Below are 16,924 nucleotides of genomic sequence, written 5' to 3'. Positions count from 1 at the left end.
TTTAAAATAATTAAAAATCAATTAAGCACTCCATATCAACCACCATGTCATCAAAATTTTTATGTCAAACGCCATGTCACCCGCCACATCAGCACTTAATTATCCATCAAGGACCTTAACGAAATGACAATTTGGAGGGCCTAGTTTATTGTACTTTTCAACTAGCGCCCTACTAATTTTTGAATTATTTTAATAATTTTTTAATTCTTTAGCCAAATATTTATAAATAAATATATAATTTTCATGTTCTAACATAAATTTAGTTATTAAAATAATAATTTTATAAATAAAATTATAATCTTATAAATAAAATAATTTAAGGAAAAAAAATCATGAAAAACTTATGCAAGTTCAACTTTTTTTTTTCCAACATTAACTACCACCATATTCAGGTTAAGTAAAAAAAACTATAGCCAAAAGTTGACCGGTGAGAAACAATGTTTTTAGGTTGTTGTTTAGAACAGGTTTATTGCATTTGAGGTTATGCTTGAGGGTGAGCATAATTAGAGATATATAGATGGGGATAGGTCTTGGAGGCCTAGTAGGTGAAAGGTCGTGCCAGTAGCTACGCAACTAAGGGCCTGTTTAATAGTTCTTAAAAAAAACACTTCTAGCTCCAAAGCACTTTGGGAAGAAAAAATGTGCTAAATAAGTTGCTTTTGGCTGAAATTTTTGACTTTTCAGAAGTAGTTTTTCCTCTCTCAAAAGAACTTTTAGTGCTTAATTACTTTTTCATCCCTCTAATAACATAGTACTTTCCCCTTTTTTTCTTGGTGCTTAATTAAAAATATGTTAAAATCATTAATTAAAAATAAAAATTTTAAAATAATAATTATAAATATTTAATGGTTATATTTAAATATTTAAAATATAGTTTATATATTCTAATTAAATTTTATAAATAATTAATATTTATTACTTAAAAATATTTAAAATTTATATTTCATATATTAAAATATTAACAACAAGTTATAATAAATTTTTTATATTCTTACTTAAATATAATAATATTAATTAATTTAAATATTATATAAATACATATTTGTTACTTGATAATAACATGTCTAAAATGGACATTTTATTTCTCAAAAATATTTTTGATAGTAATGTTAAACACTCAAATTTTAAACCAATCTTTTCAAAAACACTTCTCAAAAATAATTTTCCACAGCGCTTTTTAAAAGTGTTGCCAAACTAGCCAAAATCCTAGTTTGATCGCATGATGATGGAGAGTGTGAAAATTGAGGAGTTCAGATTAAGGTTATTGGTATGGATGGTTGTGGGTGAAGGCGGTACCCAACACTCGGCAAATTTGATGAAGACCAAGGAGAAAGGTTGGACGTATAATAAAATTTATTATTTATAAAATAAACTAAAAGAAGAAGAAGAAAAGTTTGAATCTAGTTTAAGTTTTGTTTGTGGTTTTTTTAAATATTTATAAAGGTATTATTTTAATAAATAAACTTCATGCCGAGAAAAGGAAAAAAAAAGATATCCATTTATTTATAATTTTGCATGTATTTTTATAAAATCTTATGTACTTTTATTGAAAAAATGAACTTTTAAATGTATATCTTTTAAATTTTTAAATTTTTATTATTTATTATTTTTCAATTTTAAGAAGTAAAACTAAATTGAAAAATTTGTAAAGTTAGGGCTAAATTTGCTGAATTTTTTAGAATTAAGACTAAATTGATAGAATCAAAACATTGGATGATATCGTTAGTGATTTAAGGAAGAATGACTAAAATATTAAATGTCGATAATATCGGTGACTAAAATAGAAAATTTTAAACAAAATTGACAAAAATAGAAACAAGCAAATAATTGGATGACTGTTTTATAATTTACCTGAAAATAAATTATAGTTTTAATCACTTAATTTTTTTGAAAACAATTATTTAATTACCAAAATTTATTGAAACTGTTACAAATAAAATTTAATTTATTGAAATTTTAGCTTCAAACATTTTAATTAATTAAGATTAAATTGGATTATCAAATGTTACTATTATTTTAACAATATGGTTGTAAATAATGAAGTATTTTAACATGAAAATACATATTATTTAAAAAATACCCATTTCTTATTTTTAAGAATTATCGCGTCACTGTATTCATATCTATATTGTGTGCTGGTATGTGTGATTCATAGTTCAACCTGCAGTTGGATTCTCAAGATTTTGGTTTGGAGATAAGTTGCATAGGCGATAGTTGCTATTGTCATTAACTGCTTTTGGGGTACATGTTCAACTAGAAAGATTCTGCCACCAGCTCCCTTAAATTTCATAGAAAACTGGTTTTCTGTATCATTTTGAGATTGATAGGACTTCAAATGAATTGAATTTTTGTATTTTCTTTTGTTGTTTGAGTGGCAGGTTTTAGGGTTAAGTAAGAATTGTGATTGTTTTCTCTGCTTTCTCCTTTTCCAATACTCTTTTATAGAGTAGTTTAATTTGTGATTATGTTATTTCATTTCTGCCCCTCAATTTGGAAAATAAAAATGCACAAGTCTTATTCCCTCGTGTTTTTCAGATCTACTCTTATATGTCAGGGCATACAAGATAATGAAAATAGCTTTTAGTACCAACTAAGTGCATCTATTGCTTCTAAATTTACACTGATACCAACAGATTATGCAACAAGGCAGTCACATTCTCCGATTTTGACTGACCTGGAGCATGTAGTGTTCATTTACACGCATGGCACATGAAAGAAATATCTAATTCCAGGTATTTGCACTCTCATAATGCTAAAGGTTAATATATCATGCCCGTTCGAGCCTGAATTCCAGCAATAACTAAGTAGGGGATAAATATGTTATTTATATATAACATCTGATCAAATATATCTTTTATAATGCACAATGTGATGTTTTCTTATTCCCAAATTTTAGGATGCCCAACCCGTAGCAATGATGCTACTGATTGTTCTGTTGCTTCAGAAAAGGAAGGCTAATTCACTATCCGAACCGTATCAGAAGAGCAAAACCTTGTAGAATTTGAGTGATTGGAGATGCTAAAATTCCAGAACTTTCCTTTAGAAGAAACCAAGTTCTCTTCACAAAGGAATTCCCAAGAAAACCATTTTTCAATCGTCCGATGAACGTCGTGTACCAGAACATGAGTCGTCGTCCCAGCTCGGGCTAACATGCTTGCAGTGTAGATGGTGGACATCCTGCCTGGTGCTTCTGGTGCGTCCCCAATTGGTCCGTCTACCACCACCACATCCCATTTAAGCTGATACACTTGTTTTGGTAAACTTCTCAATGCCAATTTGCAAGTTGATTGTAGGAGCAAACTAGTGGCAGGAGCACAAGCAGGACTTTCCCTTGCATGCTTGAGCAGTTCGTATGCCTTCTTTGCTGGTACCTCGTACTCAACCTTATAAATATGAGTCCCATTAGAATCAGCATCGATTTCACTTATCTTGTAAGGGTCATCCTCCAGAAAAATAGTGATGCCACCTGCATTAATTGATGAGAGATTGAGGTATTGGGGTTGAAGACCAAAAATAAGAAGGTTACAAGGTGCTTTACGCCTAATGAGATCGGAAAGAAACATGAACTCCTTGGGGGCGAGAAGAGTTGCATTGAGGGAGGTTTTATGTGAACCTATGTATACCCCTGCTGCATTTGATGGAACTTTCTGTTCCACAGACGACGAGAAAGCAGCAGCTGGAGATGAAGAATGTGAAGTATTGATGGCAATTTTAACAAGTCTGAGTATAGAAAGGCATGCAAGGATGAAAACAAGCAGAGGGAGTAGTTTCTTTCCGGGGAACATCATCATTCTAGCTGCTCTGCCAAACTGGGGACTGTTTGAGGCTGCAGTACTAGAAAACTGAACCGAGGGAGTGATTTGAGGGGCAGGGGATTGAGGTACTTAGGGTGGCATTTTCTTCCTTAGCCTTTTTTCCCCTTTTTAGCACTTTACGGGCATTATATAACATCCTGCTTGCAAAGTAATTGTGGGATTGTTATTATGTTATCAATCTTCAAATCATACTGCGCGAGGAAGAAAAAATTGATTTTTGGTTTTATTTTAAAGTTTAATTCTCAGCTGTCAGCAAGTCACCTAATTGCTATGGTTGCCACGTTGAGTTTTAGCAATTAAAGCTACTATCCGTATAAAAAAAGAATCATTAAGATTTGGTGTTTACATCATTTTTGCATAAATAAACACGGATTTGCCATTGCTTGATTGGTTTTGTCTTTATATCTTTTAACTGTTTTGGTACGAATAATGGTTAAGTAGGCTCCCTCCAGTTGGTTGCTCCATCAGTTTCCATCATTTGCCTTGCTTATTTGGTACTGTTGCATATTCCATGTAAAACTGTACAGGTTTTTGGTAAGAGTGGGCAATTCCTACATTTATTTTGTATTTTTGTGTGCTTTCCCATCTTATTTGAACTATTTCATGTTTATCTAAATTTTTGTCCGTTCATATTTTGTTTCCCCTTTTTACGGCTTTTGTCACATTAGCTATTTTTGTTTTGTTTATGTTAGGTTCAAGGAATATAGATGTAATTACGTGTGGTGGTGATTATTCACTTCATCTCTTAATTATGTAGTTAAGGATTTAATCTCCACTCATAGAAATGGAGCACATTTTATGGTCAGCCTTTTATCTATTCGGAGAACACTCGTAGCAATGGGATTAGTCACTGCTGTCGGCCAAAAAAAGGATATATACATTCCTGACAATTTTTAAAAATTCCGTTAGACACCTATACTTTTTTCACTCAATTGAGCCTCTAAACTTCAAAATTACAATCAATTAAATCATTTTACCGTTAAAGGGCAATCGCTCCCATTTTGGCGATTGTTTTTGCCACATTATATCATGTGACAGAATATGATGCTTTATACTTAAATAACTATAAAAAAATTATAAAAAAATATTAAAAAAAACCAGTTAAGGCCTCAACAAAATTTAGCATCTAATTGAGCCCTTAAAGGATGAAAAATTAATTAATCAAGCCCCTCCATCATCATTTACCAGGCTTAACCGTCAAGTTTTGTTGACATGGCAGATAGATCAATTAGACGATGCATGTGGCAATCACGTGTACATCATGTTGATGTGGCAAAATGCCACATCATCAAATATTTTTTAAAAATTAAAAAATCCTAAAATTGATACATGCACGTATAAGGTGAAAATTATTAAAGTTAATTCAACAAAGCTGCCATTTTTCAATTTTGGAATATCAATCGACTTGGGACGAATTTTTGGATGGGATCCAAACATTTCTAAGCTGAGATGTCTGCATAGCTTCGAAACAGCTTTGGATCACTCAATTCCAAGTCCGAGAACTCAAGTTATAATCATTTTATTGAAGACTGCACAAGCAGAATTTTTGGACGGGATTATTACGGAAAATTATGAGTTTTTGGCTTTAATTTGAGTTTAAATTTGGGTTTGATTTTTAGGCTTACGTTTTATTATATATGAGTCAATATTTTAGGTTCTACTATTTTATTATTTATTTCTTTTGAAATTTAAAGTTGGTTAGGAGTTTTATATTTCTTAATCAATATGAAAGTTTAGTTTTACTAAAACTACTAATTTTTAGATTAATTAGAGTTTTATTATACTTGAAAGTTTCTTGTTTAGGAGTTTCATTCATTAATAAAATTTTCAACTCCGAGTGTAATACTCCACACCCGTACCCGAGGCCGGGATAGGATACGAGGCATTACCGAAATTTTCAGAATAATTTCAATTAATTTATATTATTTAGTATTCATTTTCATGTTTCATGTAACATCCTTTTCATATATTCAATTCAAAATATCATATAAAATACGGTACAATACTTAAATTGTCATATTTACATGCTCATTCAGGGTATCCGAACCTACCTGACTAAATTGTAGAAATACCAAGATTTAGGGGCATATTGGTAATTTACCATTTTCCCAAATTTCACCCAATCTTAAATTGATAATTTCATTCAATTTATTAATTTAGATAATAAAACAATTTATTCCTTCAATTTAGTCATTTTTACATTTTACAAAATTACCCCTAAAGTTTTACTTTTATTCAATTTAGTCCATGAGCTTAAAACATGCAAATTAGCCATGCTAACTGAATATTCATATATATATTTCCTCCTCCTCCTCTCCATTCCACATCCTTAATGTATATAACATTCTTGTAAGTACGATTTCACAATTTACTTATTAATACTCACATCAATCTGTTCACACGAGTCATAGTCACTCAATTATTTATAATTCGAGCTACAGAGCTCAAAATTAAGATCCATAAATTTTCCCTAAAACTAGACTCACATATCATTGCACCATAAAATTTTAAGAATTTTTTGTTTAGCCAATTAGTACAGTTTATTCATTTAAATTTCCCCTATTTCACTATCCAATAGTTCCAATCTCTCTTCACTAAAAATTAATTATATCACAGTACAAAACTCGGATAATGTTCCCATTGATTTCTATTGAAAATAGACTCATTAAGGATTCTAAACATATAAATTTGAGGCTCTAATTAATTTTCTCCAATTTTGTTGTGATTTTCCAAAGTCAAAATAGGGGAACCCGAATTCATTCTAACATTGTCTCACAAAATTCATTATATCTCATAATTTACAAATCCATTGCTTACACCGTTTCTTCTATGAAAAACTAGACTTAATAAGCTTTAATTTCATATTTTATTCATCTTCTAATTCGATTTATACAATTTATGGTGATTTTTCAAAGTTAGTCTACTTCTGCTGACCAATATTGTTTTAGTTCAAGATGTTTATTACCATTTTTCCTCTAAATTTCAAAGGTCATACAATTCAGTCCTTGCTCAATTAGCCCATCTATTAAGCTAATTTTTCTCAATTAACATTTTATTCCATCATTCTAAACTATTACACAATCTTTAAAAATCAGAATTTTAACACTAAACCTTAACTCACAACTTTTTCACAATTAGGTCCTAAAATCAATTTCTATTGAAATTACTTGATAAAATCATCAAACAACAAAATAAAAGCTTCAAATTCATTTTATTTCATCATAAAAAGCTAACACTTATCAATGATAGCTTTTAATTTTGTTCATAAAATCAAAAACTAATGAATTAAACACTTGGACCTAATTGTAAAAGTCACAAAAACATAAAAATCTCAAAGAAAAGGGTAAGAATTGAACTCACATATGTCAAAGTATGAAAAACCAGCAGCTTTCAGACCTCCCATGGCGTTTTTGCTGAAGAAAAATGATGATATCTCTAGATTTTTCAAATTTGTCTTGTTTTTTATGTTTAATTTGCAAAATTTCCCATTTTGCCCTTGTTTCTCCTTGTCTTTTTTTGCTGATTTTCTTGCCCAACCGTCCAGCCCATACAATTTGGGTCCAATTGTCTTTTAAATCCCTCCTTTTTAATCACTTAAACTATTTAATCACAATTTAATAAATTTCGCACTATTTTCAATTTAGTCCTTTTTAATTAATTGACTAACCAAGCATTAAAATTTTCTAACGAAACTTTAATACTAACTTAATAGCACTCCATAAATATTTATAAAAATATTTATGGCTCGGTTTATAAATCCGAGATCTCGATACCTCGTTTTCAACCAAATTTACCTGATTAATTCTTTTAAAATCGCAAAATTCACTAATTAAAAATAATTATTTTAAGTTCGCGCTTGGCCTATAATTATTATTTGTTAAAATTTCTAAACTTACTCGTCGGATTTAGTGATCTCGAATCACTGTTTCCAGCACCACTGAAAAATTTGGCTGTTACACCGAGAGTTATTTTTTTTCGTGCAAGATTACTTTCTTGTGATTTTTAGAAGATTTTTTTCTTCTCGGTTTTTTTTAATGAGTCGTGAGAATTCATTCTTCATCATCCAATTTGCCAAGAATTATTTTTTACAGGGCAAATTAGAGCCATCAATTGAATTTATTGATGCCCTATATTTCAGAGGGTTCAGTTGGACATCTATCTTCTATCCATATATTCGGTTTATTCAATCTATCTTCCACTTTTAATTTTTTGTTTATTTATTTATTGTTTTGAATATTTATTATTTGTTCTTAAATTTCTTCTTTTAGTTGTTTTTGTTTTCTTTGTTTTCATAAATCTGTTTAGCTTTTTTTTTTTTTAAAGTCAAATCCAAATTCTATCGTGTCAAACTACTTTAAAACGATCTTTGTTTGTTGCCTTCTATCAATGATGCACCTAGAGAACTATTTGTTCAGTGCATCCTAGATGTAATTTTTAAATAATTATTAAAAATTATAAAAAATTATTTAAATTTTTTGGTAAAATTATTAATAATTATAAGAAATTATAAAAATTTTAAAATGAAAAATATTTAAAATTTATTAAAAACCAAGCTTGGAATAAATTTGGACAATAATTTTTGGGTTCAAATGCATCTGGACAACTGTTTGTCCAAGTTCATTCTAGGTGTGGCTTTTAATAATTGTTAAGCGTTTTTAATTAAATTTATTAAGTTTTTATAACTTATTTTTATATTAATTTTAATAAGTTTCCCATAATTTATATATATATATATTTTAATTTTATAGTAACTATTTAAAAATCACAATTAGGATGAACTTGGACAATCATTTGTTTAGGTTTAAATGAATCTAGACAATTTTTTTCCAAGTTTATTCTAGATGTGATTTTAAATAATTTTTTATCTCAAATACAAAATAAAAGAATTGATAAATAATGCCTAAATTGTTAAATTTTATAAAAAAAGGAAAATTCTTATAAATTAACCCATGAAAACGATAACAATAATTATGAGACGTCTTTTCAAATTAGTTATTTATAGAGTTGATCATCATTAGTGTCATATGAAATTCAATGTAAATCGACGCGTAAAAAAGAAAACAACTAGAAGGATAATAATACTAAACCACAGTAATTTAATTCAAGAAAAGAACTAAAAATAAATAAATTCGTACAAACAAAATTTCTATAAAAATTCTAAAAGGACAATAATTTAATCCAAGAAAAGAAGCAAAAATAAATAAAATTAAATACAAATAAATTTCTATAGAAATTCTAAAAAATTAACCCTAAAATACATTAATTTAATTCAAGAAAAAAAGCAAAATTAAATAAAATTAAATACCAACAAAAATTCTATAAAATACTAAAAATTTAACCGTTCTATAAAAATACTAAAAAATTAACAAATGGTTAGCTTAATAATTCAACTTAATTATATTAAAAACAATTCATTTTAATTTATATTAAAATAATATTTTCTCTTAGAACTAATTTTCATTAGTTAAAAAATTCTGATCATCCTTCTATTTCACTTAATAAATTAACCAACAAGTTAGCTAAACAATTCATTTTAATTATATTACAAAATAGTTCAACTTAATTTATATTAAAATAATAATTTAGATTTTTCTTCTTGGAACTAATTGAAAATAAAAATTTGATAAAAAAATAAACGCATTAATTTAATACAAGAAAAGAAACAAAAATAAATAAAATCATAAATACATTAATTTAATCCAAGAAAAGACACAAAATAAATAAAATCATAATAAATTCATTTCTTAAACATAATTTAAAAAATTAACCAAAAGGTTAGCTCAATAATTTAGTTTAATTATATTACAAAACAATTTAATTTATATTAAAATAATAATTTATATTTTTTCTTCAAACTAACTTTTCATTTTTTTAAATGAATCTTGATTATCCTTCTATTTCAAATTATGACACTTGAAAATTAGTAACTGAATAACAATGATAATGTATAAATTTAAAATTTCAAAAGTTTAATTGAGTAACAATGATATGTATAAACTTTAAATTTCATTTTTATTTAATTATTTTTAAAATTTAAAATTTTAATATTATCACTATCTATTGCTTTTAAATCTAAAAATTTCAATGTTAGTTTTTTTTCAAAGTATTCATGGGAGCGAACTCAATGACTGATTATTCACGTTTTGTAGGTCCATTAACAAAATATTACCTATTAGTATTTTTAAACTAATAATCTTTAACAAAATATTTGAACAAATTAAAATATATTTTAGAAAAACTAACATTTGCCGATTGAGTCTTAGCTCGATTGGCATAGGTATTATTACTAACGTGGGTTTGAGTTGGCTGAAACACATTATCTTCCTATTTATGGGTTAGGAGGGGCTATAAATAATTTTAGACATTATCTCAAAGAGAACAAATATAATCGAAACTATAATGAGATTATTTAAAAAACTTTAACTCTTTAAATTAGTATAAATTTAAATTTTCATTTTGATTTAAATATAAAATTTTATTTATTTAATTATTTTTAAAATTTAAAATTTTAATGTTATCAATATTATAAAAAGTGCTAATATTATCCATTAGTATTTTTAAGCTAATAATCTTTAAGAAAATATTTTAAGAATTTAAAATATATTTTAAGAATATCAAAACTTTATTTTAAAATTGTTTAATTTATATTAAAATAACAATTCTTTTTTTTCTTCTTAGAACTTGTTTTTAATCTTTAAAAAGTTTTATCTTTCTATTTCAACTTATGACACCTGTAAAATAGTATAAATTTCAAATTTTATTTTGATTTAAATATACAATTTTACTTATTTAATTAATTTTAAATTATAAAATTTTAACTGGATAACAATGTATAAAATTTAAATTTCATTTTGATTTAAATAAAAGAATATTTATTTAGTTATTTTTAAATTGTAAAATTTTAACAGGATAACCATGATAATGTATAAATTTCAAATTCCATTTTGACTTAAATACAAAACTGTATTTATTTAATTATATTTAAAATGTTAATGTTACCACGGTTTTAAATATAAAAAGTTCAAATATTACCAACTAGTATTTTTAAACTAATAATCTTTAAGAAAATATTTGAATAATTTAAGAAAAAAACCTGAACTCTAAAAACAACCAGACAGATGATGTCCTCTTTTTCCAAGGGAAAATTTCTGTAAAAAATAGTAAAAAGATGGGAAAATAACAAATAAGTGAAAAAATAAAAATCAGAAATTTGTAACACCATAAACGCCAACGTAGTGTCTTAAAACTCTGAAAAAACCAAATAAATAGACCCAAAAGAAGAATCAATTCGCAGAGCAAGAAAGAAGTCCAACTTTCTTTCAATTCTACTACTCAAAACTCTCTTCTTCTTTTTTATTTCTGAATTGCTTGTTTCAAAATGGTTTGGTTTTGGGTACTTGTTTTATTCACTGCCAATTTAAAGTTGGGTTTGACTCACATCCATGGAGGAGAGCAACCGTTGGCTAAAATCAATATCCTCCAAACAACCGTCGCCCTTCACGAATCCGCTTCTATTTCAGCTGAACCTGTTCTTCTTGGTTTGAAGGTACAATCTTTTTATGCTTTCAAGTTAACTTTTTCACGACTTCTTGATGATCTATAGAAATATGGGTTATTTACAAAGATGTTAAATTTATGATGGAAAATGTTAATCTTCAGTTTCAGAGAGAATGGCTGAAAATTTAGAACTGTGATTTCTTTCGTTGTCTTTTGCCTTCTTATACGACGGTTTTCCCTCATTTACGGCAGTTATATTTTTATCAACATAATTAACTAACTTTCAAACTGACATATGATGTAGTTATAACTAACCCGAATATAGATGTGAGCCTGTAGCATATATAAATTAGAATAGTCATTCTTTATAGTTTGACAGTTTAGTGAGTTTTGGTTGTTTTTGTGGGATCACAGGGGGAGGATACTGAATGGATAACTGTGAATTTCGTTAATCCGAAGCCGTCTTTGGATGACTGGGTTGGAGTCTTTTCTCCGGCAAAGTTCGAGTAATGTTCATCTGCAACTCATCCATGTCAAAATTTTCATCAATGTTTCCTACTTACAGTATTTAATAGGATCCTGTTTATTGTCATTCCACCCTTTGATAGCTTCATTAGTGAATTTTGCATTGTTTGAGAACTTAGAGAGACTTTGTGTTGTTTTTGGCAGCCCATCGGCCTGTCCGCCGGTGAATGAACGGAAAAAACAGCTTCCATATATATGTTCAGCTCCGATAAAGGTGAATGTGGTCCAATTTGTGATATTAGTAATCGGGATTTAGTGTTTTACAATTTTATGGCTTGAAAATTCATTCACCTTACACTTTTGTGTGCGTTTCCAGTACAAGTATGCAAATGAGTCCAGCTCATATTATGAAAAGACAGGCACTGCTTCACTGAGGTTCCAGCTTATAAATCAGCGAGCAGATTTCTCCTTTGCTTTATTTTCGGGTGGATTATCAGATGTAAATTCATATTTCCTTTTCTTTTGCCTTACAACTTCGCAAAGTATTTTTATACATCATGTTGAATCATTGATTCATGTTAGCGCCTCTTCATTAATTTAATTTATTTTCTAAGGAAAGTTGATTTTTTTTTATTAAACTAATTTCATACTTGAATATTACAGCCAATATTGGTGGCTATATCAAATCCAATATCTTTTACAAATCCTAAAGCACCCTTGTATCCACGCCTTGCTCAAGGGAAGTCTTGGAGTGAAGTAAGTTCGGAATAATGCCTCCTATGTTATGATGATTCCTTTATGAACTTCTATAGTGTTTTCTGAGCTGGGAAAAAAATATAAATCTGCTCAAAGGGAAGTAATTCGTATGAGTTAAATATAATCTTGCATTGGCTAATTCTGCAAATGTATCATCCATGATAAGTTATTAAATCCTGTAAAGCTTTGAAATCGAAGGGATATAATCCACGTTTTAATTCACTACTTTGATACCTATGGTTCCTTTGAGGATCATAATCTTATGTAAGACACCATTTCAAAGGCTTCCAATTGATGTCATATCTTTGCCTACTTGGAGCAACTCGATTCTAGCAAACTTATTGTGATTTTGAATTATTTTGCATTAAAACATAATTGTTTTTGGTTTGCTATGCTGTTCTTTTTATCTAGTACTCAAGTAATAGTTGATTTGTTGGACAGATGACTGTAACCTGGACAAGTGGCTATGACATAGATGAAGCAGTGCCGTTTGTTGAGTGGGGTAGAAAAGGAGATTTGCAAGTTAGATCTCCTGCAGGAACTTTGACATTTAAACAGAACAGCATGTGTGGTATGAACGGAATTACTTTTGATGGGACTTTGATGCTGCAATACATGTTATAATATTGCTTTTAAATGTGAACATACATGATTGCTGTGGATTTTCATTTATCAGTCAAAAATCAGACTTAATTCATCTATTATGTTGATCAGTAACTCTTCCTGTTTAGTTCAACTAGTGGCTATTTAATGACAAATCGCATGCTGTTTTAATTTCGTGACTGAGAATGTTTAAGCAATATACTTTTGTGTCATGATGTCTCCAATTCGATTACATCTAGTTATCTGCAATGATAAGTTCCTTGGTTCTGACTTTATGAAGTATTATAAGACTAAGAAGATTATATTTCATCCCTCGGATTTGATATCCTGCTGTCTATGGGACTATATTAGTGAATTCTTTATTATCTCACTCATCATGATTGTCTTTTGTTCAACTTGACTCAGATTTTATTTCCTTGATTCCTCCATAAACAGAGGAGTATATTGCATACAAAATAGCTTCACCTTTTACATTGTTTGATGGAGTGAATGGTTAGGCCTATGGCATCATGCAATTTGCCTACTGATCTGCAGGTTCACCCGCAAGTACAGTTGGCTGGCGGGATCCAGGTTTCATACATACAAGTTTCTTGAAAGATTTATGGCCGAACTTCATGTAAGCATCGTAAATATCCGTTCTCCTATCTAGCTAGATAACAAATTGAAAGTTTAAATGATCCCACTTACAAGGTTATGTATGTTGTTTCAGATACATGTACAGGATGGGTCATCTCTTGTATAATGGTTCAGTCGTATGGAGCAAGACATATTCGTTTAAATCATCCCCGTATCCTGGACAAAACTCATTACAGAGAGTCGTTGTATTCGGCGATATGGGGAAGGTAATATTGGAAAACCAATAATGAAGGGTTTGAGAGTGGGTGGATTTGTCAAGAGATGGAAATTTTGATAGATTGACCAACCCATGCATTTTGTCTGGCTCTTTGGAGCTTCGATGTTCTATGCACTGCCAACTATATTATTATTTTTGAATTTTGTGCGTTATATGAAAAGATTTTTTAACTCACAGGCGGAGCGTGATGGTTCAAATGAGTACAGTGATTATCAGCCTGGTTCACTCAATACTACTGACCAACTGATAAGGGACTTGGACAACATTGACATAGTTTTCCACATAGGAGACTTGACCTATTCGAATGGATACATTTCACAGTGGGACCAATTTACAGCACAGGTGGAGCCTATAGCGTCAACTGTTCCCTACATGATTGCAAGGTACTCTATGCTTCCGTTACTTATGCAGCTTAGTATGTGATTTTCGAGAATATATTTTGAGAATTAACTTTCAGATGCCGTTTAAAATACAATGTGAGTTAACTTTCAGATGCTGTTTAAAATATAATGTGTCATCTGTGTTGCAGTGGTAATCATGAACGTGATTGGCCAAACTCAGGATCGTTCTATGATACTCCGGATTCTGGTGGTGAATGTGGTGTGCCAGCAGAAACCATGTTTTATTATCCTGCTGAGAACAAGGCAAAGTTTTGGTAATTTTAGTAAAATTCCTCTAGGATAAATCTTACCACTTTTCTCTTTTTGGCCGAAACAAGAGTAAGATTTGAGCATCTTAGCTGATGAAATATTCGGTATTAGCTAATTAAAAAGAATAGTAAGATGCAGTTTCCTAAAGTAATAAATAAGTGCAATTCGATACATGCATAGAATGTTGAGTGTACATCTTTGAAACTTGTCAAACACAAATAAAGTATTTAGACAGTGATTGAGGATTCTGGAGAACTGGTGTTCATTATATCTACCAGCTGTTATTTCAATTGATTAACTGTGAATACCTTCACTTAGCTAAACAGTTTGTTCCGTAGGCATAATAAGCATTGGCGTTTGCAAAACTCTGCCCACTATCTCTGTGTTTTGGTCCTTTTTTCTTCCTGATAAAAACCTAAACCCAGGTCCAATGAATACTTTTCGGCTATACTCTGAAAATGCAGGTACTCTACAGATTATGGCCTATTTCACTTCTGCATAGCTGACAGTGAACACGACTGGAGAGAAGGATCAGAACAGTACAGGTTTATTGAGCAATGCCTTGCATCTGTAGATAGACATAGGCAGCCTTGGTTGATCTTTTCCGCTCATCGTGTCCTTGGATATTCATCTAATGACTGGTACAGCCAGGAGGGCGCATATGAAGAGCCTATGGGAAGGGATGGTTTGCAGAAACTTTGGCAGAAGTACAAGGTTGACATTGCCTTCTACGGCCATGTCCATAACTATGAAAGGTCATGCCCAATCTACCAGGTAAGAATTGCAAATACTGAGAGATCCTCAAATCTGCAGTGTCAAATTAAATCCCGGGATTCTTGTATCTGTTACCCTAACAGTTACCTTGTGTAGGGAACAGTTGGATAGTATATTATAAGCACTAATTTTTGTGGCATATGCTTTGTGCAGAATCAATGTGTGAACAAAGAAAAAAATCATTACTCAGGCACTGTGAACGGAACTATCCACGTCGTTGTAGGTGGAGCAGGGAGCCATCTTTCGAAATTCAGCCAACTCATCCCATATTGGAGTATTTATAGAGATTATGACTTTGGATTTGTGAAGCTAACAGCATTTAACCAGTCATCCCTGTTATTTGAGTATAAGAAAAGCCGTGATGGGAAGGTTTATGATTCCTTCACTATTTCAAGGGACTATAAAGATGTCCTGGCTTGTGTTCATGATGGCTGTGAACCTACAACATTGGCATCTTGATCAAATATCATTAGGGGAAGTGTATGTTGTTAGTGGAATGATTTAGGAGAGTGTGGAGTTAAAAAAAATTGTATTGGAGGTTTAAATAGTGTGACCTCCTCCAGTTATTGGTTAAATTTATTGGACTGGTTGAATCTAAAATATAAATTAAATTGTTGTTACTAAGAACATTTTTAACATTCAAATACCATTGCTTATGCTTATATTAACAATTAATTTTTAATTAATAATCAACAAAATCCAACACTAAACAGTAATCTTAGGTAATTTACCCTATGCCTTAACTCTATTTTAATTAAAGTCTATACATTATCAACTTTTTTAGGATTTTCTTCATATCATTTAAATTTCAATAAATATTGTAACGTCCACCGGATTTGACAAGCTTTTCTATTTCATCCTCCAAAATTCTATGTTTTACTTGAAGTTCGATTAAATAAAAGTAAAAAGCAACTATCAATTCAAAATTGTTTCCTACATAGGTTTCCATGATAACCATACTTAATTTAAAATTATATATATTCATATTCATTCGTTACTTCGTTTAAATTAATTGAACTTATTTATTTACTGAATATTAAATGAATATATTTATGATGCTCACAAGTAATGTTCATAAATAAAAAAAAAAAATGATGCCATATATAATTTTTAGATTAAAATAATAGAAAAATAAACAAGTTTTAAATTATTTATTAAACAAATATAAATGAACCAAATAAATTTTATTTGAGATTGGTTCATTTGTAGACGAGCCTCAAAGTTTTGTTTATGTGCACTTGTTTCCTTGATAAATAAACATAAATTAATAAAAACTAAATTGTTAATGAATTCTTAATCAAACGCTTTGTTCATTCACTCCGCTATACTTGATGAAAATGTTTAAAGTTTAACTACAAACACTAAATTATTTAATTAAATAAATTTCTTCAAATAAATTGAATAAGATAAAATAAATATGAGATATTTTAAATCATGCGTTCACTTTTCACTTAGATGATTCAAATTCAAATTAAATATTTTAAAATATTTTTATTTAATTTTAATTATAA

The 16,924-nt window shown here is 29.4% G+C and overlaps 2 protein-coding genes across 4 annotated transcripts; one reads left to right on the top strand and one right to left on the bottom strand.

The window, feature by feature from the left end:
• Positions 1 to 2,578: 2,578 nt before the first annotated feature.
• On the bottom strand, positions 2,579 to 7,252 carry LOC108458601 (protein IRREGULAR XYLEM 15-like). Of its 2 annotated transcripts, none has more exons than XM_017758011.2 (2): positions 7,176 to 7,252; positions 2,579 to 3,952 (listed from the first exon to the last, which is right to left on the bottom strand). In XM_017758011.2, exon 2 carries the CDS (start codon positions 3,789 to 3,791, stop codon positions 2,955 to 2,957), a length of 837 nt encoding a protein of 278 aa, XP_017613500.1. In that variant the 5' UTR covers positions 3,792 to 3,952; positions 7,176 to 7,252; the 3' UTR covers positions 2,579 to 2,954. The 2 variants fall into 2 exon arrangements, with proteins under 2 accessions (XP_017613500.1, XP_052883364.1); XM_053027404.1 differs by having other exon boundaries at positions 2,579 to 3,466.
• A 3,767-nt stretch (positions 7,253 to 11,019) lies between these two features.
• On the top strand, positions 11,020 to 16,040 carry LOC108457941 (probable inactive purple acid phosphatase 27). Of its 2 annotated transcripts, XM_053027403.1 has the most exons (13): positions 11,020 to 11,361; positions 11,727 to 11,818; positions 11,982 to 12,051; positions 12,154 to 12,276; positions 12,441 to 12,533; positions 12,975 to 13,104; positions 13,671 to 13,752; positions 13,846 to 13,978; positions 14,167 to 14,372; positions 14,519 to 14,644; positions 15,104 to 15,184; positions 15,287 to 15,413; positions 15,567 to 16,040. In XM_053027403.1, the coding sequence occupies exons 1-13, from the start codon at positions 11,194 to 11,196 to the stop codon at positions 15,870 to 15,872; spliced, it is 1,737 nt and encodes a 578-aa protein (XP_052883363.1). In that variant the 5' UTR covers positions 11,020 to 11,193; the 3' UTR covers positions 15,873 to 16,040. The 2 variants fall into 2 exon arrangements, with proteins under 2 accessions (XP_052883363.1, XP_017612646.1); XM_017757157.2 differs by having other exon boundaries at positions 15,104 to 15,413.
• Positions 16,041 to 16,924: the final 884 nt, after the last annotated feature.

The sequence above is a fragment of the Gossypium arboreum genome, chromosome 1 (genome assembly GCF_025698485.1).
Source record: "Gossypium arboreum isolate Shixiya-1 chromosome 1, ASM2569848v2, whole genome shotgun sequence".
Lineage (NCBI taxonomy): Eukaryota > Viridiplantae > Streptophyta > Magnoliopsida > Malvales > Malvaceae > Gossypium > Gossypium arboreum.
The sequence above is the reverse complement of the archived record's forward strand: the minus strand, read 5'-3'. Positions and strand labels throughout refer to the sequence as shown.